Source organism: Aricia agestis, chromosome 12, assembly GCF_905147365.1.
Source record: "Aricia agestis chromosome 12, ilAriAges1.1, whole genome shotgun sequence".
In the NCBI taxonomy this organism is placed as follows: Eukaryota; Metazoa; Arthropoda; class Insecta; order Lepidoptera; family Lycaenidae; genus Aricia; species Aricia agestis.
Genome location: NC_056417.1, coordinates 9,868,425 through 9,890,070, shown reverse-complemented (window position 1 = coordinate 9,890,070; position 21,646 = coordinate 9,868,425). Strand labels below are relative to the sequence as shown.

General features: G+C 36.5%; 1 protein-coding gene across 1 annotated transcript; it reads right to left on the bottom strand.

Moving 5' to 3' along the window:
• Window positions 1-1,168: 1,168 nt before the first annotated feature.
• Window positions 1,169-19,101, bottom strand: LOC121732186 (putative inorganic phosphate cotransporter). The gene is made up of 8 exons (XM_042121980.1): window positions 18,934-19,101; window positions 11,633-11,820; window positions 9,131-9,370; window positions 7,450-7,659; window positions 6,950-7,114; window positions 5,289-5,505; window positions 3,410-3,648; window positions 1,169-2,786 (listed from the first exon to the last, which is right to left on the bottom strand). Exons 1-8 carry the CDS (start codon window positions 18,965-18,967, stop codon window positions 2,589-2,591), a joined length of 1,491 nt encoding a protein of 496 aa, XP_041977914.1. The 5' UTR covers window positions 18,968-19,101; the 3' UTR covers window positions 1,169-2,588.
• Window positions 19,102-21,646: the final 2,545 nt, after the last annotated feature.

The window sequence follows — 21,646 nt, the reverse complement described above, 5'->3', positions numbered from 1 at the left end:
GCCCTATTAAATAATAATTGAGGACAGTAGCACTGACTTATTGTTAAGTCAAAAATTATGTTGGGTCCATAAAGTTAATATACCTAGCGGAATAGAGCAACAATCTCGAGCTGTCAAACGAAACCGAAATTAGTTTTCATCTGTGTGAAAAACATGTGTACGTATACACTTACACAAGCATGATTGAACATAAATTCTACTCGTATGAGATTAAATTGTCAACGTGCGGCGCGTGCCGACTGGACGTCAAAAAATAGTGCTGCTGTCACGTATCACACGTCTCTTTTTAAAACGCAGTGTTACTGATGGTGACATCTCTCTTGCTCAGCCTTTTGTTTCTCTATTCCGCTAGGTATATTAACTTTATGGTTGGGTCATTATTGTTTTTTCCTTTTTGTTTACATATGATTGACGCGCTGTAACCTGTTTGTATTTTTTTGTAATTATTGTACCGTATTTTAGTTTGTACTCACTCAATACAAGCACATGAGTAAAAGTATTGACTTTTTTAATCTTACATCAATTATTATTATACCTAATAATAATTATTTACAAAATACTCTCACAATCATACACACTACTAATACTTTACACAACTCCTTTTTCACATTATGTACTTAACTCTTTCAAATAAACAGTTTTCACTGTCTGTTTTCAAGTTTTTTTTCAAGTTTCCGTAATCGATTTCCGAATTCGTTTTCCGCATTGAAATCTCAGAGACTAGCGTGAACGCGCCGCCCTGCACAGTGCACTTAAAACGTACGTGTGGAATTCATTCCATACGGAGAAAAACGAACGTGTGCTACAATGTATTTTCTACAGATTCTATGCATTCGAATTTCCCAATACGGAAAACGAATTCGGAAATGACGTACGGAAAACCTGACCTTAAGCCCGCTGTACTCATTAGGTCACCGCATAGTGCTAGCGCATTGGGCCAACGTGTAGAATATACAGGGTGTAACAAAACTAAGTGATAATACATTAGGTTATGTGTCCCTTATGTGTATAGTGTACGTGTATAAAGTTGCAGCGCTGAAAGAGCAAATTCTTTTTGTGATTTGTATGGGCAAGCACCCGTGCGTCAGGAACTTTCCCATACAAAAGTAAAAAAGTTGCTTTTTCAGCGCTGCTACTTTAACAGTGAACTGAATACAGTGGACTCATACACTCCCTAAAGTATTATAACTTAGTTTTGTTACACCTTGTATAATGTCGCTCCCATCTTATAGCCAAGTTGGTCTCTATACATTGGCCCAATGCTATGGTCCAATGCTTTGGCCCTAAGTGTACAGTAGCCTTTATTGGATCTACCAATCAGAAAACCTGTATATTTTTTTTAATCTGAAAAAATCTTATAATACGTATGACAAGTTCTCCGATTCCACTTTTTAATTCCAACGTTAATACAGTTTTAATCCAGTTCGAATTCTATCAGCCATATTTTATTTGTCATATTTAAAAAAATGTTTTAATATTATGCACAATGCACATAGTACATACTGCATGCTGCTGCTGAACATGCATGCTGAACTAAAACTGTTTTAAGATTATTTTGCAGAAACAAACTACAGAGAAAAAATACCTTTAATAATAATTTAGTCAAATTAATACTATCACAACTCACTGTACAGTTTATACTTTAAGTACTAACCTACATACACTTAACAACCGTTCCACGGAAGAGATACAGAATCTACATCCTCTTAATAATTATATTTACAATGGCATTGAAAACAGTGCTCTGATTATTCTATTTTAATACAATATTAATGCAGCATCGTTTCTTCTTAAGAAGTCCGTTTCATATGAAACAGTAAAATCTTTATGAAATGTCAAACAAAGTGTTAAACGTTTTTTTGACATACATAATATTATGTTACCCTCGTATATGTTTAATAAAAATATTTGCATAGCGAATTATACAAGGTTTCGACATGACAGACATTAGACAACGGAACTTGAATATAAAATATATTTCTATTAGGGGATTTGACATTTTTACCCAACTACGGCTAAGCGAAAGGTTATGATTTTGACCTGTATATAGATGTTCATCTGTTTCCCCATAACTTCTAAACTAGTTATCATAACAAAATATGAGGTGTCTCTAGCCTCCTCATTGTCAGCTGGAAGGCTGCATGAAGCTGCATTAATGTCGCATTAAAATTTTAGAATAAGGGTACAATCTTAAAGTAAGTAGTTAAAACTGACAAAAACTATAGCCTTGTACTTACACCTTGTAGAAAACTTAGGTATCTTCCTTCTATCGGTACGGAAGTTTTATTTCGAGTTATTCTAATATTGTACGAGTATTTACAAGATATAGAATAGTTTGGGAGCCTCTGCCAACATTATCAAATAGCATCAAATTTTTAACACTTGGCAACATAACCTAAATTCATACATGGCTACAATTTGCATTTTGTACACAGACAGGACACGTTCAAATTTATATTACCTCACACCTTTACGAGATGGCCCTTAAGTCGTTTGAATAAAGGTTGTTTTTGAGGTAAAACTAAAAAATATTCTATATGATGTTTCACAGAAACTTCAGTTTACTCCAGCACTCTGAAGTTGGTTTATCACACTTTAACTTCGTTCGTAACTGCGGCCGTTGCTGGGGCTGCGATAGTTTTGGCCTGGGCCTCCTTTCTCGGGTCTGTTGGTGATGAGTTCCACCACTGTTCATCACCTGACGCCCAGGCTACGTATACCAGGTTGGTGATGATGAATACGGCCAGTGTGATCCAGAATACTAGACGCCATTGGACTAAGGTGCTCTGAAATAAATGTTGTAATTGTAATATTAATTGGTTATATTTTTGTAAGTTGTTGCAAGAAATATGCTAACTAAGTATTGTTAAATAAAATACGGCACACATTATTATTACATAATTAATGTGGCCTATAAAATAAATAATACAATGTATTATTACCTATGTAAAAAAGTAATAATAATAATATTATTGTGTAATAACTAATACCACATTATATTAGTGTATCGGTCCAACATAACAGCATGTTTTGATCGTAATATACCGATTTTAACTCACGCATTTTGATGTAGTTACCCAGCGTCATACTAAAACCTAAACACAAATCTAACGAAAACGACACTTGTCAAAATAAAATCCAACAAGCCGTTTAGGCTGCAGAGCGTGAAAAACAATTATCCAAACATACATGCATACTCAATCATTTGGTGTGAGTTTTGAATTTTGATATAAGTTTAAGACCTAGTTAAGTTAAATCATTGCTTAGTCACCATACGCTTATTAATATCTGTATAACACATAATATTATAGTACACCTTACTTGTAACAAGGTATTCAGCCCAAGCACTCACGCGGTCACCTAGACCGCCTATCCTAGCTGTCAATCAAAACCAAACAAGCACACTTACATCAGGCGTCAGCAGCCCAACCAAATATGGCGCAATGATGCCAGTAATTGCGCCAATGCCGTTGACAATCGCCATGATGGTGCCAGCGTAGTTGCTGCTCAGGTCCAGAGCGTTGACCTTCATCCCAGGGTAGAAGGCACCCATCAGACCCATGGAGGCCGTGAACAGGATCACCACGGTCTCCGTGTTGCAGCCGGAGTAGGAGGCCAGGATCATGCATATGCCCGGACCGACTGAGGCTGGAAGAAGATGGAGGTGTTAGAAGCGAAGTCCAAAGTAGCTTAGACTAAGGGGCTACTGGCTAGAAGAGCGTTTCTAGCAAAGAAATGAACTGTTGCCAGTATTTTCGTACCAAAACGTCAAAGAAAACTTCAAGAAATGTAAGTTCTGATGATAGTGGATGGGTCGCAACGATTTTTATTCTTTTGTGCAATTTGAGCAAGTCTAATGGCTCAAACAGGGTATGACTACGAAGATCCAACTCAGCGTTTTTTGCCTTGCATCTCTTATCATCTCCCCCCTCACGCTTAACAGTCTTTTGCAAAACTTCTCGCGATTGATACCATAGACCTATGCCTAATGTCTACCCTACGCAGTCACGTACAGACTCGACTCTACAATAGAAATCTATACAATAGAATACCCATAACCTTACAATGTTAGTGGGTCAACCACGAAAGGATATTATCGAACAATAAGTGTCAACATGCTGGTTTCACTTTTATTTGTGCCACGCTTTTTAGGGCTGCCAGGCGTCTAGAAATAGCCTCGAACAGTAAGTTCTCCCTAATGAACCTTTGAAGAGATATCGTCTTTGTTAAATATTTCAGAAAGGAAGATTGCAAGATGGAAAGGTGTAATTATTTGAGAAAAAAATCCACAGCCGAACATAGAACCTTCTTCTTTTAAATCGGTTAAATATGCTCTACTAAGACAACACTAACCAATTACTCCCTAGCTAGATTAAAGCTGGCAGAATGGGATTATATTTATTATTTATTAGTGTTGGTCACGCATGAGCTTAACTTTTAAGGTCATGCTCAATTCATGACTCCGAATAGAGCGTAAGATATTTAGGTAAAATAAATTTTTGCCAGGATATTATTTGTCTGGCATTGGCAGCCCTGTTGATTCTAATGAGAAATGCCGGAACATATCACAGGTGTTATGACACGCTTTCAAAGTCATTTGTATTCCAGCCCTTGAGCGTGATCCGAGCAGCAATTTTGGATTACGTGGCCGTCCCGGACTTGGATTACCTATGCAGTTATCTGCAGAATGTACGTTAGTCATGCCAGAAAGTAGACTATGAAAGTAAATTAAACTACCACCTTAGTTAGAGACGGGAATCTGTCATTATTGGACTTCTACTGGGAAACATACTCATTACACTCATACCCCAAAACTGACGCAGTCAGGGTAATATAGTATGATTGGGTACAGTCTACCAAATGTAACAGCAACTTTGTGATGGCGAAATGAATTTACCGCGTGGAATCAGTATTTTTTTTGGGGTAACTGTCATACCCTCTCCTGGAACTCCAAGTTTCATCAAAATGTATACAGTGGCTACAGTTACAGACAAATTTTCGAATTTATACAAGTCGAATGCGGATATCCATTCTAAAACTTTAAAAAAATTGTATATATTTTTTTTATTTATTTATTTATTTAAATCAGGCTACGTAGGCCCATACAATATATACCTTAATGACTAACATACATAAAAATTATATAAACTTAACAACTACACATTATCACGAATTAACGGCGACGTGACGCGCGCTTCATTCCGGAGTCTCCCCCGGAGAATGTCGTATGCATGATCCCCATTACTCTAAAACACCCTCAAACCAAGAAGTAAGAAGTGGATGCTCACCAATAGTAGTGAAAGTCTTCCTAGCATTAGTCACGCTCATCCAACTCCTCTTCACCATCTTGTCGCAGATCCACCCGAAGACGATGGAACTGATCCACATGACGAGGTACGGTAGAGCAGCCAGGGTACCCGTACGGTGGATGTCGAACTTGAGAACTCCCGTCATGTATTTGGGCAGATCAGTCACCATGGTGAAGTAGCCATAGTCGTGGCCTATCTGGAATGGAAAATGAGGCTTAGTAGAAAAAGTTTTTTTTTTATAAAATAAGGGGGGCCAACGAGGAAACGGGTCATCTGATGGAAAGCAACTACCGTCGCCCATTGACACTTCACACTAGCAACATTAGAAGAGCTTCAGGTACGTTGCCAGACTTTTAGAGGGAATACGCTCTCTTCTTGAAGGTTTGTGGATGTTATGGGCAAATTACTGCCTATGTAAAGTATAGTTTTCACAGAGGCAGTACTGGCTGCCAATAAGACTGACAGCCAGTATTGGCTTGGTATATGCCGCGTGTGAACAGTTTGGCCTGGCTTGAAAAACTGTTCACACGCGGCATATACCAAGCCAATACTGGCTGCCAGTCTTATTGGCAGCCAGTACTGGCTCTGTGAAAACTATACTTTAAGATGGGAGTGAGCGGAAAGGAACAGAATCGCATAAAACTTTGAGGTGCTGAAAAGGTCAGTGAGTGCAAAAACTTTTATTTCGGAAATTAAATTGGAGTTGGTAGAGTTGCTAAAAGTTTGTGACAGTAGCTTAGTAGCCCGAGTGCGTTGTTGATTTGTTATCGTGTGTACCGCTGACAAGATTGGGTTTATGCTTCCGCGGTTCAGTGATTCGCAGAGCAATGGTTATTAATTATTATCGATCCGAAGTTAAAGATTCCCGAGTTGTAAGAAAATTGGGTTGATTCCAAGCCATGTTATAAATGATCTATATATAATTTAGGTATATACCTATCACTGTCAATAATTTCAGAACCTATATAGGTTCTGAAATTATTGACAGTGGTAACAGTGGAAACTGGAAACAGTTCAACATGGTTCCACTTATTAACCAGCTTATTGTCATAACATCTATGTATTGGCACGATTATTGTATAAACAGGTGCGAATGTTTCGCGAATAACACCTTATTATATCCATACAATATATTGTACACAGAAGGTACCATTCAAAACATATGACAAAAGTCAATTGTAATTAGGAAAGACTTAGATCATGTTGCCACTGCGAAATTTTACCGTATAGAAATAACTGCAGTTATAATGATATCTAAGAGAGAATATAGATTATAGAATATAGTCTATGGTTGTCATAAAGACTAATGATGAAAAATAGTCTTTGTGATTTGTGTCGTAGATCACAGCAGATGAAATCGAGTAAACATCCCCGTGGGCAGTTGCAATTCTTATCCCCAAAAAACTCGTCAAATGCCTAACACGTTATTCACCGTTTCTTATTTTGTAAGTGTCTCTTTAATGAGTTTAATCTACTCCATTAACTAGTTAATGAGCGGTTTCTTAGGTTTTTTATTTATTAAACAACTTTGTTAAACTAATAAGTAGAAAAACTCGTGTTAAAACCTTCGGAAATCGGGAATTAGGTAATTATTTTAGGAATAGGTATTTAACTATTTAATAATAAACTAAAATAACTACCTGTGCACATACGAGAGCCCACAAGGGAACGGACATGAAAATAGCCTTCCACGGTATAGCTGATGGCTGCGTGTTCTGGTGCCTTCCCAGAGCTTCTTCTAGATATTTCTTCTCCTTGTCTGAGATGAATGGATGGGATTCAGGGTCGTTGTAGCAGAGTAGCGCCTGAAAATGAAGGTATAATAATAATGTCTATGGATGCTTCCCACTACAATAAAAGTCTGGCTCCTTACTGAGTTCTTAAAGGAGTTGTGTGCAATGAAAACTTTTTCCTTCGGCGGGATTCGAACCCGCAACCCCTGGTTTGAGCCATCAACCACCAGCTGCTCTGCCACTGAACCAAAGAACTCGTTAAATATTATATTTTAGTACTGATGCTTATTCTGTTAGATAATAGATTGTATGTTATCATAGAATGTAAATGAGTATTATATTTGCAAAACATCGGTGTGACGAATACACGTTAGTCGTTATATATTAATAATGATGATGATACGTACCCATAAAATGAACCACAGAATCCCAATGCTGCCAAACAGGTAGAAGACGGACTGCCATTCCCCTGTCTCTTTGATCACCAGTCCAGAGAAGTAAGTGCCAGCTATGTTACCAATCTGAGCACCGCCGAAGACAAGGGAACCCATACGACCTCTTTCGGATATGGGTGCCCATCTCGCCAACATAGCATTGAGAGCGGGAAAGGTTGTGCCCTGAAAAACATGGTTTGGTGAAACCTAGAAGACGCTTGCAATTTCGTTGCGCCAAAATTCATTTATCGCGTGGGAACCGTACATTTTACGGGATAAAGAGTATCCTATGTCCTTTCTCAGGACTCAAAGTATCTTCATAAGGGGGCGTCCACAAATTACGTGAGGTATATAGGGGGGGGGGGAGGGGGTCGAGTTAAATCTCATCTAATTTCACGTTGGGAAGAGGGGGGTGGGTCTCGGCAAATCTCACGTAATTTGTTTCTCAACAAAATAATACTATTTTGGTCAATTTCATCCAGATTGTACCTACGTATGCTTATGATTTAATCGTAAGCGCTTAATCGTTATTCGATTAAGATCATTCACAAATTCGTTCGAAAAAAAATCTACTGACTGTCGAACCAATCGTTTACGTAAGAAACCCACATTTTGAAAAATCTCACGTGATATTTGTGGGGGGTGAGTTTGAATAAAATCTCACTAAATCTCACAAAGGGGGGAGGGGGGTCAAAAATTCAAAAAAACACCTCCCGTAATTTGTGGACGCCCCCTAACAAATTTCAGCTAAGTTGGTTCAGCGGTCAGCGTGAAGAGGTAACAGGCAGACAGACGCACTTTCGCATTTATAATATTAGTATGGATTTTATACTCATGGCTTGTCTAGTGGCTTACTATAATATGTTTCCTCTTATTGACAGAAGACAATATGTAGCGGCACGCAAAAATAAACCTTTGTTATAGAAATGGACACGGCACGTAACTCATTATTATTCAAGCAGCGAAGCATCTGATAAATAGAAGCAGAATATTTTACCTCCGAATATTTTTAGTGAAAACTTTGAAAGAACCATGGTAAAAACTTTTTCGTCATTACTTAAATAATATCTTCTTGATATTTCCGCAATTCTAAGGGCTTGTCTCACCACCTCCAGATAAAGTGACGGATAGGCTATCCACAAGTTTTTGACAGATTCTCCATACTTGATCTGTCAAATTGGTGGATAGCCTTATCAGGAAGTGGTGAAACAGGCGCTAAGGGCTTGTCTCACCACCTCCTGATAAAGTGCCGGATAGGCTATCCACAACTTTTTGACAGATTCTCCATACTCTATCTGTCAAGTTAAGGGGTGGGTCCGGCAATTATCAGGAAGTGTTGAAACAGGCCATAAATATAACCCCGCAGGAATTATGATTTATGCATTTCCCGCGATAAAATTAGCTCGCTCGCTCGAATGTCATCAACTCTACGGTCTACCTAACATACGTGCCTATCAAAATGAGTCTGTATAGCTTCAAAGCCTATTCAATAGGTACCACAAACTACTAGGTCAGTGTTTTTCAACCTGTGGGTCGCGAAATATTTTTCCATTTAAGGAGAGTCGCATCAAGAAAGATTGAAATACACTACACTAGGCAACTACTCCATATAGATTATAGACTAGAACCTACATCATAATATCATACAACCTACCTCTCCAAGTCCCTCCAGCACTCTCAATATGATCAGCCCAGTAGCACCTCCTGCGCTGACGACCCACGGAGTGAACAACGTGAACACAGCAGTGCTAAGGACTCCGAAGCCCAGGGAATACTTCCCTCCGAACCTCTCAGCCAGCATGCCACCAGGTAAGTGCGTCACTATGTACCCGTAGTAGAACGAACTGAGGATGATCCCTTGTGTCTCCTCATCCCAGTTGTAACCGTTGATTTCCTGGAAAGATTTCGGAGTTATTGGTGGAAATGTGCTACAATATAGGTGTTTGGTACAGTACCGGAGTTATAGTACCTAGAAACGATTTAGAATGGCCGATGCGACGTCACGTCGTGGGAATCTACGACGGGCATCGTAAAAATCTACGTCGCGACGTCGTAACGTGCCACGATACACGGCACGACGTCGCGTCGTAGAAACTCACGATACGTGTTATTCAAAATTCAAAGAAATTAACTGCGATAATTCACCCTGCATTGTATCGTCGTCGTGCCGTGTATCGTGGCACGTTACGATGCCGCGACGTAGTTTTTTATGATGCTCGTCGTAGGTTCCCACGACGCGACGTCGCGCGTCGCATCGTGAAACGACGTCGTATCGTGTTTATGTGTCCCGGCCCTTAGGGCGTTTGTGTACTAACCGGAATTTTACCATCCGGCGCGGCGCGGCATCTCGATTTCTTACCTTATTTTATATTTATATGGCAAACGTGAAAGTTATGAACGCCGGACGGTAAAATTCCGTGTAGTGCACAAACGCCCTTAGTTTACTTACACGAATACAGTTTATAATATCATCGAAAAACGACTATAAAATATCTAAGGTTCATAATATGCATAATATTAATATATTTCCATTTTCCGAGATTTTAAGTTGGCTAAAAAATAAACAGCAAGGCACCGCTGTCCGCTCCCGCGTTAAACTTTTTTGTTTTAGTGCTTATTGAATGCCGCAAGCATAGCGGTATTTCGACACTTTTTTCTTTTGGGCACTTAAAATTAATTACAAATCACAAAAAGCAGGCTACTTGGTTTTTTGGATCAACATTACAAAGCGTCCCTCAAGGTGACATCTTATGCCCTACTTTCTTTGATATTTTAAAAGTGTACCTAGTTTTTATGATGAACTTGATGACGGGTTTTCGCAATATTATGGTTTTGCAAAAAACATGTTCTTAACACTTTTCAGTCAGATGTAGTATTTTATATAATTTGTTGTAGTTGTTACCATTTTCGTAAAGCAAAATACCTAAGTATTGAGATCGTCATGTTTATAATTAAAACTTTTAATTTAGCATAGCACTACTAATTATATGCCAGTAATTAAGATTTCCTGAGTTGCTTAAGTTATTTTTAAATCTAAGCCAACTTCGGAATAAAGTGCACATCATGCCTGTTTCAGGTATAAGTTTTGGAAATTGAAAAAAATAGAAGGAAAAGGAATAGATTGAAAAAAAGAGAAGAAAAAGAAGTAGAATATTGCTAAAAATGAATAAGATAAAAAAAAAACGACCAGCATAATATAATTATAATATTATATCAAAATTCAAAAGTGAAAGAAAACTAAGCATTGGTTTTCCAGACAGCCTGTCGCCTCAAGTTGCTATCTAGGTTAGGTATACAATACTCATACAACGCTAAGCTGTACGGTCCGAACAACTAAGTTTAATGTACTTTTCAAATTAAAAAAGTAAAAGAAGAATTTTATAGAATACTTAATCAGCAGACTAAAATTACTATTATGGTTATTAGTTATTACTGTGAATTATGAAATCAAGAATTTGTACTTGTCTCATTGTGAGCCATAGTGCGCCAACTAAGCATGTCGACACCAAAATCTTTACGGTTTAGGATGTGGATTGAAATCTCCCTAATGTTTCCGGTCATTACTTTTATTAAATAAAGCTAGAAATCTAAAATACCAAGCTGAATTATTATGTCAGGGTTGTGTTCACATACTTTCGATTCAGATTGCATTAATATGTTAATAATCATATTTATTCAAATTCTAGTCAAGTAGCGACATGTGGTTAATTTATTATTGTGGATGCTTATCGACATATCCACTGTTACCGCTTGTTTCAAAGAGGAAAATCACAATGAAATTATGATTCGTTTATAATATCATTTGCAGGAGAGAAGATATAATAAATTAATGTCCTCCTCTGATTGTCAAATACAAACAAAGCTAATTGATTGATAGCAGAGCTATGCTTATAATAATTTTATTTACTTACTATCTTTTTTTGTTTTTCTATCTACCAGACGATAGGTTAGAAAGGCAGGCTTGTTGTGTTTGTGTCTTTAAATAAAACTATACCTCTCCTCTAGACAAAACTATAAAAAGTAGAGTCTAGTCTTTACTTATTATTTTCGAAATTAAATTAAAATACCTCGAAATTAAGAATATTAAGCTGACATTAATTATACTATAAAATTAGCTCATCAGCGTTAGGTAATACTTTCAATCCAGAGTACATACCGTAACATCCTCAAACGCCTCATCCACATCAGGTGATGGACAGGATCCGTCCTCATACCCCGGGGTCAGAGCATGGCGTCGCACCATCTGCGTGATGGCGAGGTTGAGGCATACCCGCATGGCGTACGCGTTGGCCACCGCCAGGAATCCCATGATGGCCATCACCCATCGTTGGGGGATCACGAATACTGGAAAGAAAGAAGCATGTTGATCAGCTCTGGATTTATGTATAGGCAGTATACTGCCTGCCATCCATAGGCCATGGTCTATGGGCGTCAGCGCCCTATGGCGTCCTAGAGTGGGGCGGCAGAGTTCGTACATCAAAATTAAAGTGGCCTAAACTCATATATATATTGAGGGTTTAAACTGTAAAGTCTAAACTCTAAAGAGTTGATTGCTGGCTATCTGCTCGAAGCTAGCGAGGATCTTATGAGTTATGATCATGGTTTGTTTTTCAGTAAATTGTACTAATTTACTGAAAAACAAACCATATAACAAATGTATTGAAAATACAGCAGAAGTACAAGTTAATGTTGCTAATAAGTAGTAGTTTTTATGATACGTTGCTAATAATTTTAACGTGTAAATTATGATAGAGTGTAGAGATTAATGAAATAAATATACTAAGCAAATTTATGCAAACAACGGTAGATCGTAAAAACTATTTCGAATGTAGATACGAACACGATACAGTAAAAGCAAATAAGCTAAGATCAAGGCCGTTTATTGAAATCGGCCAATTAATGTTTTATAGTGGCCTGATGTTCTGATAGAGCCTTTTGCTATTTATAAACTTTATAAGCTGGTAACAAGATTTTTTGTTAAGAAACGTTCTAAAGATAAATGTTAAACTAGTTTAAACCTCAAATTGCAGAACATTGAAAATTTCCCGAATCTTAGGCCGATATAAATAGTCAGTACTCAAGATGCATCTCGGTCTCAAGACGCGGTTCGGCTCTATGATTGGTCCAAATTTTGACAGCCAACCAATCACAGAGCATGAACCGTGTCTTGAGACCGAGACTTTAAACTAAAACCCGATATTTTTGTATCATTTGGATCATTAGATCAAATCATTACAGCCATAGAATCATTAAGATCATTAGAGCGATTAATGCTAATCGCATAGACGTAATACATAAACAATGCCATATGGACACGGTAATTGCTGCAACAGACAATACCGGTCAAGTCGAAGGTCTGACGCTGTCCGTCCCAGCGTGACTCTGAGTTCTAACTAGATGAAATGTTGCAATTATCTTCAACTTGAAGCCAAATCAAGAAGGGTTGTTTTGATAATAATTAGTGTATACTAGCTGTTCCGGTGAACTTCGTGTCATTTTAAAACCTTCCCTGGACTTCTACGAATATTTAAAGCCTAAAATCAGCCCAATCCGTTCAGCCATTTTCGAGTTTTAGCGCAACTAACACATTTGAAAATCCATTTTTATATATGAGCGACAGGCTCATCGAATCAGTAGATTCGATTTAATCAGGTGCCAAAGGATTCGAATAGAGATAGAATATAGAAAAAAACAGCTGAACCTAAAACCTCCTTTTTTTTAGAAGTTGGTTAAAGGGTGTTTCGTCCCTATGTGCGATTGTATTATAAGATAATCTGATCAACGAGCTAACGAAATAAAAACGTGGAAGAATATGAGCCGTTTCCGCTGACACAATAACTTTTCAGGAGAATCGCTTTCCTGTTTTTTCTTAGCTCTCATAGCTCTGGCCAGTAAATATAAGAAACGAGTTGATGACTAGAATCATTAATTAATGAGTCTACTATTATTACATAAGCATGAATGGGTGATGACTGGTCTAATAAATTCTCTTTCGTCCAAAACAAAGGACACTTTATTTTGCCACCGTGTTTGGTGTATTTCCGTTTTAGAACTACCACAGAATAATAACAATGGTGTTATCCGTTAGTGTTCCCGTTGGCCGAAGGTCGAATTTACGGAAGTGGGTGAATGAAGTGCATTCTTGCAGTGATGCAAGGCATTGTGGTTGAATTGGTTGGACTGTGAAATAAATATTAACAACTGAATAGAACAGCGTGGAAGTTGTTCAGAGTTTTAGAAGGAATTCTATTAGTAACGAAAAACCGAAAATTTCGTGTTTGGTCGGTAAATCTAAACACGAAATTTTCGATTTTTGTATGTCTTGCAAAAATCCACAGTCAGGTAATTGAACAGAAGAACACCAGATTATGTAACGTGGTAGAGCCATGCTTTGGCACGAATGGGCCGGCTCGACCGGAGAAATACCACGTTCTCAAGGAAAACCGGTGTGCAACTTACGCTGTGTTTCACCAAGTGCGTGAGTTTACCGGAGGCCTAATCCCCTACCCTGTTCCCTTCCCTACCCTCCCCTATTACTTTCCCATCCCTATTCCCTGCCCTCCCCTATTACACTATTCCCTCTTAAAAGGCCGGCAACACACCTGCAGCTCTTCTGATGCTGCAGTGAAGTTGCTTTCCATCAGATGACCCGTTTACTCGTTTGTGTACTGTTACCACTTTTTTATGAAATAAGGGGGTTATTTCATAAAAATGTGGTAACAGGCGCCTATGTAAATTCACAACATCACAGCATCACAATTCACAGGAGTTACTTACACTTCTTTCATGAACTCATACATTCTTGTTTATTTACTACTAGATGACGCCCGTAACTCGCGAAGGAATCGTACATTTTTCCGGGATAAAAAGTATCCTATATCCTTTCCGGGAACTCTATCTATATACTAAACCTCAGCAAAATCGATTCGGTGGTTTAGGCGTGAAGAGGTATCAGGTAACAGACACACAAGACAGACACACTTTCGCAATTATAATATTAGTACGGATTCGGTTAAACAGATAGTAATAAGTAGACATCGGATTATATGCATGATCAAAAGGGCCGAAATATGCATACTTACAAATATGCACGAAAAAATAGCCGAAATATTCACAAAATACTACAAAATACTTCGATCACTAATATACCAAAATATGCACAATCAAAAGTGACTTATTGTTAAAATTTACGGTTTTTTAAGAGTTTTTCGGTGGTCGTCAATAAATGCACCAAAATTCATCATTCCATCAAATCCAGGATTTTTGTTTCTTATCTGTACCAATAAAATTTTCTACCAACATTTTCCTATTGAAATCTTAGTGCCCATGAAAGTTCATTACCTACCTACTTTTTTCTAATGTTGTTGTTAAAATATAAAGTTAATAAGGATGGGGCCACATATTTGAAGTATTTTGATTTTTGATCTATCGTACCTCTATTTCGTGACATCGATGTGTATTATGATAGCTAGTTTTCTGACTGCGGGGGCCTAAAACCACTGAAATATGCACTATCCACGAAAATTTGCTAAAATATGCACTGACGCCAAAAAAGTGCCATTATATGCATTTGCATATGCAAGTATGCAAATGCATATAATCCGATGTCTAGTAATAAGATTCTCTGCTAGACTGTGGTATCTTTCCGTTTGAGCTGACCTTTCTAATATGAGTAATATGTTTTGCTTTTCAATTCAAATTATATTAGCTCAATCTTTAAAAGTATTATCTTGTAATATAATATATTATCCTCAGACTACCATCACAAAGAAATAAGGCCTTTGTTTTTTAACCATCGTTGCCCAAAAAGTTGTTAGCAGGTTTTGTCTTAACGACATCCGAAAAGAAGGCTCGTAAAAAGACCTCGCGAATAATGAGGCAGAATACGTCTGACAATGCGTTTTCAATATGGCGGGGGCACGTTTCAGCGGGTTACCTAAATTGGTAGCGGAATTGTGAAACCTGTTAGAACTTTTTGTCGTTCAGATTTCTATTGAACTGGACATTCCGTCATCGTACGATTCTCGACACTGGCGTAGGGTTGACAACAAGATATATACGTATTCGTAGTGAAGAGTAGAAATTGAGTAGCCGCTGCACTCAGAGACGAATGTTAATTACTGAATTGTAATTAAATTAAGATTTTGACATAAGCCATACATTATGTCAAACTCTCCATTAAGCTTAATCATGATTAAACGTACACTTTAACATATGCATTTTAAAAGGCTATAAGTACCAGATATTTTTCTGGTAATGATTAATTGTCATAATAGGTAACTAATACAAAATATAATAGCAGATTCATTAAGTATTAGTAAAATTTGCTAATACTGTTGTAATCTTATATGCTCAATTTCTTATTGATAGTTCATTGCATACCCAGGTAAGTTTGATTTAATATAGAATTATGAAAACATCGATACACATACCTCTATTTTGAATTAACCACAAAGAAAGCTTAAAGACTCAATACGATGGAAATTAGATAAACCATTTACCATAATGTAGTAAACACAGTCATATTATAGGTATTTGGTCCAAAAACTGCTTATTGTCAACCCTGAAACCAGTTCCGCTAATTCCCAGTACAATTTAATGGGATAATGTTTCCAGGTACACTCCCCAGACGCGCCATAATCGTCAAACAATTTGCCAAATTAATGCCAAGACGAATTGACTTGGTAATAAGTAGCTTCTGCAAAGTCACAATTTTAGATTTATTTTTGCAGACGTTCGAAGCATTGCTGTAGGTATTTAAAAGATTAATCTTATAATGATTATTTGTAATATATGTATAGAGCCTCTTGGGGGACTAAAACGCCTCCGTGGTCTAGTGGTATAGAGCGCGGCTCTTGACTCGGAGGTCGTGGGTTCGATTCCCGCGTTGGTAACATGTTACTTATTTCCAAGTTTGGTTAGGAGTTAGGACAATACAGGCTGATTACCTGACTGTCTGAGAAGTAATGCGTCGGATGGGCATGTAAAAAGTCGGTCCTGCGCCTAATCTCTCGCCGGTCGTGTCGGTCTTCCGTCCCACTGGGTTATGAGAGTAAAGGAATAGAGAGTGCGCACACACTTGGGCACTATAAAATTACTCCGTCACCGAAACCGGTGTGGGAGGCTATTATTAGAGCCTTTTGACTAAAGCAGGAGTTACGGCACAATAGACATAACTACCAGTAGTTCGACTGCAAAAAAACGGACAGGTTTCAATATCTGTCAAATTTGTCGGGTTTCACTAGGATTATGAACGGAATGTGCATCGCGCTGGCTGATATAATTTATTTTTAAATATTTAAAATAAAGATTTCAAAATTGGATTCTGACAAAACACAAACAACAATAAGGCCAAAGAGGAACACGTCCATCGAATATGTCATATTTTTAAATTCGTAGGTAACAGTTAACAACCCTAGCGACGATTTTCGTCATAATACGTCAAATTTAAAAATTTCAACATCAGTTCTAAGTCGGCATACTCTATCATTCTGTCTACTCTGGTTACGGCGAAACCAAAATATAGAGTTATATTGATTGTCGCAAATTTAATACTTTTGTTTATTCCACTGTCACATTATTTCGCTCATTCGCATCTAAACTAGGAATTCAATTTTAATTAATGAACTTTCAATAAGTTTTTATCTTAAAAATACAGGTAGCTACATTATTCCCAGTTGCGTTACAGAGAATGTATATTACGCGTACCTATAATACAAATTCTAGCTTTTCATCTCAGTTACTCGTGAATTACTTATATTTATGTATTATAATTTATAACTACTTACTAATTGATTTTAGTATTTGAGCTACGAAAACTTGTATTACAACTTTACGTATATTAGGTACGGTAGCCCTAGAACATTTTTTTTTATTACTATCAAGCTACTTTTTTGTGAGTAGCTTCATTTTGATAAGACAAATATTTTTATTTGCGAAAAATCTCGAAAGTGGTAACTAACAGAAATAGAAAGGGTTTGATACTTTAATTTGATGGTCCTAAAATATGGATTGTTCTATTTGTAGGACCATGTTACTCTTAAATTATAATATAAGTAACTATTAACCTATCAATGTATAGAGCGTTAAGAAAGTCATGACAGGCGGGAAATTTTTCTAAACGTAATCACGCTTAAAAGGTATATTTTTTTCTTTGTATTTTCACAAATAACACTTATTACATTTTAAATATTGTCACCTTGCACATTTTTATCTCGAATTAATAAAGTTCTCTTATGTTTTAGTTCATTTAAAAAATTTCCCGCCTGTTATGACTTTCTTGACAGACTATACAAAAAATCAGTTTGTTAGGGTTACGTTTTAGGGTTCAGTAAGTAGTCAACCAAGTTTTGTTAATTACAGAACCCTATAACGGTACCCTAACGAGCTACTCACAAAAAACTAGCTTGATAGTAATTTAAAAAAAATGTTCTAGGGCTCCCGTATTAGTATCTTTATTGCAGATTCCAGCTACTATAAACAAATGTAAGTTTTCAATGGAATGCAAATACATAATATTAATATTTGCCAAATACTGTGGGTCTCTCTTGGCGAATGAATTAGAGCGTATAATATTTAATTATCATCAGATGTTATTAGTGTTCATTTGTATGGTCAAAGGTAAAAGTTAAGTCTTTAACATAGCCCTTTCACTTCATTAGATCATTGTAGTTTACAACAAGTAAGTATGTAAATTGAAATCTCTAACACTATGTTAGAACTTTGGGTTCTTACATGAATCATGATAGTACGTAGAGGTCTGAGTACCATATTCACACTGAGAGAGATTTATTGATAACTTTAATTTAACAAAGAATTTGACAGAAAATGTATCGATTATATTATTATTATGTCAAAATCTAATTAAAATAAAGCTAAAATATAAATATTAAATGTTTCTGATTGCGATAGTTAATTATTAATTTAGGAATCTATTAACTAATTTTAGCACATAATTCGTATTCTGATAAATTAATTAAATATTAAGAAATAAGAAGCATTATCTTAAAGCCTACTCTACCAATGCATTTTTATGTAAAAGTTATAAAAAAAGCTTGAATTAAGTACATAAAAAGCTTTATAAATTATAATTATTATTCTTTTAGGTGTTTTTTAGGCTTTGTTATTAGAGCTATCTTAATAGAGCTTATTTTTGGCGACACCTGTTTAAATGGTAATTAATTCATAATATTTTAATATTAATCCTATAAAATTAATAATACATAATGGAAAATTGTAGCATATATTTCCATTATTTATTTGTTACGTTTTGTTGAATGGAAAAGTAAATTATAATTTTATTTCTTAAATATTTCGGTAGTTTCATAAATATATTTTTTAAGATTTTCCTTAATATGTGTTTTGGGGTTAACGACCTAAATTAACAATTAATAATACTTAATGACTTTTAGCTTAAAACATAGTATTTAAAAAAATTAATTGTAGCTGTCAACTCACATTTCGACAAAAGTAACTGCCACCCAGACAACATTTTACACACCACAGTCACAGTCAATAAATTAGGAACAATAAAAAAAAAACTAATTTGTTTTTAATTTTTCACGAGTCTTTAAATTTCGAACTAGAATGTCAATCGAACTTTTCGCGCGCCCACGTTGCGCGCGTCCACCATACGATTAGGCGCACGCGCGCTTGCCTCGGCTCTATATACCGTTCGTGGAACCCGTATTGCTGTCAATTGCCAAGTGCCAACAAACCTCAACATAACTGAGATAAGAGAGATACCATTAAAATCACTTCATTCCGAATTATATTACAGTTTACAGCTATTATCTCATAAGATTTCCATGCAACTTGCTGTACTAGTTACTTCAGAAGTTGTCCATATTTTGTTCCATAATCTTGTAATAAAATGCACCAAGAAAGTTATTAATAATAATTATTTATGTATATTATTTTATTATCCTGAGTAGATTTTAATGTTTGACACAGGCGTAGAGTAAACTACTAAAACGGAAAAGGAAACTGATCTTTATTTCTATTTTCTAGTGGCAAAATGTGTGGTTCCTTTTCCATTTTCAAATAACGTTTTACTTGTGTTTTACACATTCAGTACGCACAATCAGTAAGTAGTATTTCTCAAACGTATAATTTACCCAAAAATATTGGCTTTATTAACACGTAAATGTATATCTGCCCAGTCTCAGATGTCCAACTCTACATAGAGTAAGTACCTAGTATTCTCTAACTGGGGTTTTTACGTGCAATACAAATAGGCAGAAGCCATCAATACAAGATATTGTTAATAGATAAATACAGCCGGCAAAGTATTTCGCTGTATTAGCAACCAATATTTAGTTTTTGTTTCTCGGAAAAATAAGAGGACCAAATAGGATAATTAACGTCATAATATAGTTTAAGGTACGACACTGTTATTATACGCAATCATGAGGTTTAAAAACAATTGTTTTTGGCACTATAAGAGTTAACATAGAGAAAATCCAGTTATTGGCATTAAAAACATTTTCGAATAAAAATCTAAGGTGTCCAATAATGGGACGACTGCCAATGATGGAGTATCCTCTACATATAACATTCCTACTATTTTTGTCTACATTTTAGGTTATACCAGTAACCTGTAACTTATTAGGATCAGACGCAATTCCACAGTAATTAATAACTTGTCCTATTTCTGCATATTTAAGTGTTATGAAGGAAGTAATTAGTCGGTGAACTTGACCGAATCACGTGGGTTTTTGGAATGTCTAATGACTATACTTACTTTCAATAGTACGGAATTTGTAGGCCTAGCACTATTAATTTGCTTACATTTTATTATTTGTAAAATATTGTTGATCATCATCATCTAGGTACTTATAGCCATCTTCATTTCGAAGTTCGGCGATCACTTAGATAAATTTCTTTCGGTCTAGGGTTTTCTTGAAACATTTGGTCCATTCTTTTACATCATCGATCCATTTTCTTCTTGGTCTACCAGCTGGTCTTTTTCCAAGAAACTAACCCTCTATGATCGACCCTATAAATTCGTATCGGGATCCTCATGATGTTCTTGCTTAGTACGTTTTCCTACACTTTTGTCCTTGGGCTTAAATTGTTTTTATGGCTTTTTGTTATAGTGATAATTGAGATGGGTTGCCCTTAAAGGCACCTACTAAATGCATATATAGTTTCAGTAATATCAGTTCTACTGGATTGTGAAATATACCTACGAAAAAAAATATCCACAGCCGAACATATAACCTCCTCCTTTTTGGAAGTCGGTTAATTAAAAACGGAACAGAGTTTATGACATTGATTAATCAATGATTACAATCTTTAATATAACAACAAATGTAACAAAATTGATAATACTTTAGTGTGTGTATTATGCCCTTTACTGTTTTACCGTACCGTACCCTTACCGTAGAGTTAACTGTAAAAGTAGCAGTACTGAAAGAGCAAATTTTTTTTTGTGATTTGTATCCAGGGCAAGCGTGATGAGTTTTTCAAACAAAGGTGAAAAAATATTACTCTTTCAGCGCTGCTACTTTCACAGCGAACTCTATATACCCATACACACCATAAAGTATTTTTGTTACACCCCGTAAATAGGTAAAGCTTACGTGAAATTGCCACCAAATACCAATACAAGCGATTATTATGAACGCTCTACGTATATCGTCTATGATTGCCTAAATAATCTACGCCGTCTGTGCAGTGTGCATACTCGACGTACGCTTCGCAATCATGGATATATATCAGTGGATATATCCATCTCCATCATAAAAAAACATACAATTTCATACATTGGTTAAAGTAAATGTTTGCCGCTTAGAGGAAAACGGCTTAATAATATTAATGTGGTTACTAGTCAATGTTGGATTTACCCTGATTTTAAAGATGTGAGAACTAAAAAACCGATTCTTCTTCGTCACTGCACGTAGATGGTACTTACCTGGTACTTGCAAAAGTTGCTTTGAACTATGAAGTAGGTATAAAAAAGAAAGACATACAAAGACATGAACATGATACGTGGGAGAGCCATGCTTCGGCACGAATGGGCCGGCTCGACCGGAGAAATACCACGTTCTCACAGAAAACCGGCGTGAAACAGCGCTTGCGCTGTGTTTCGCCGAGTGAGTGAGTTTACCGGAGGCCCAATCCCCTAACCCCTACCCTATTCCCTTCCCTACCCTCAACTATTCCCTTC

Coding starts and splice junctions, on each gene's coding strand:
- LOC121732186 (XM_042121980.1), bottom strand. CDS start 18,967: ATGTTGTCTGGGTGGCAGTTACTTTTGTCGAAAT. Junction 9,371..11,632: donor AGGCGTTTGAGGATGTTACG/GTATGTACTCTG, acceptor AAATCTTTCCAG/GAAATCAACGGTTACAACTG. Junction 7,660..9,130: donor TGCTGGAGGGACTTGGAGAG/GTAGGTTGTATG, acceptor CATGTTTTTCAG/GGCACAACCTTTCCCGCTCT.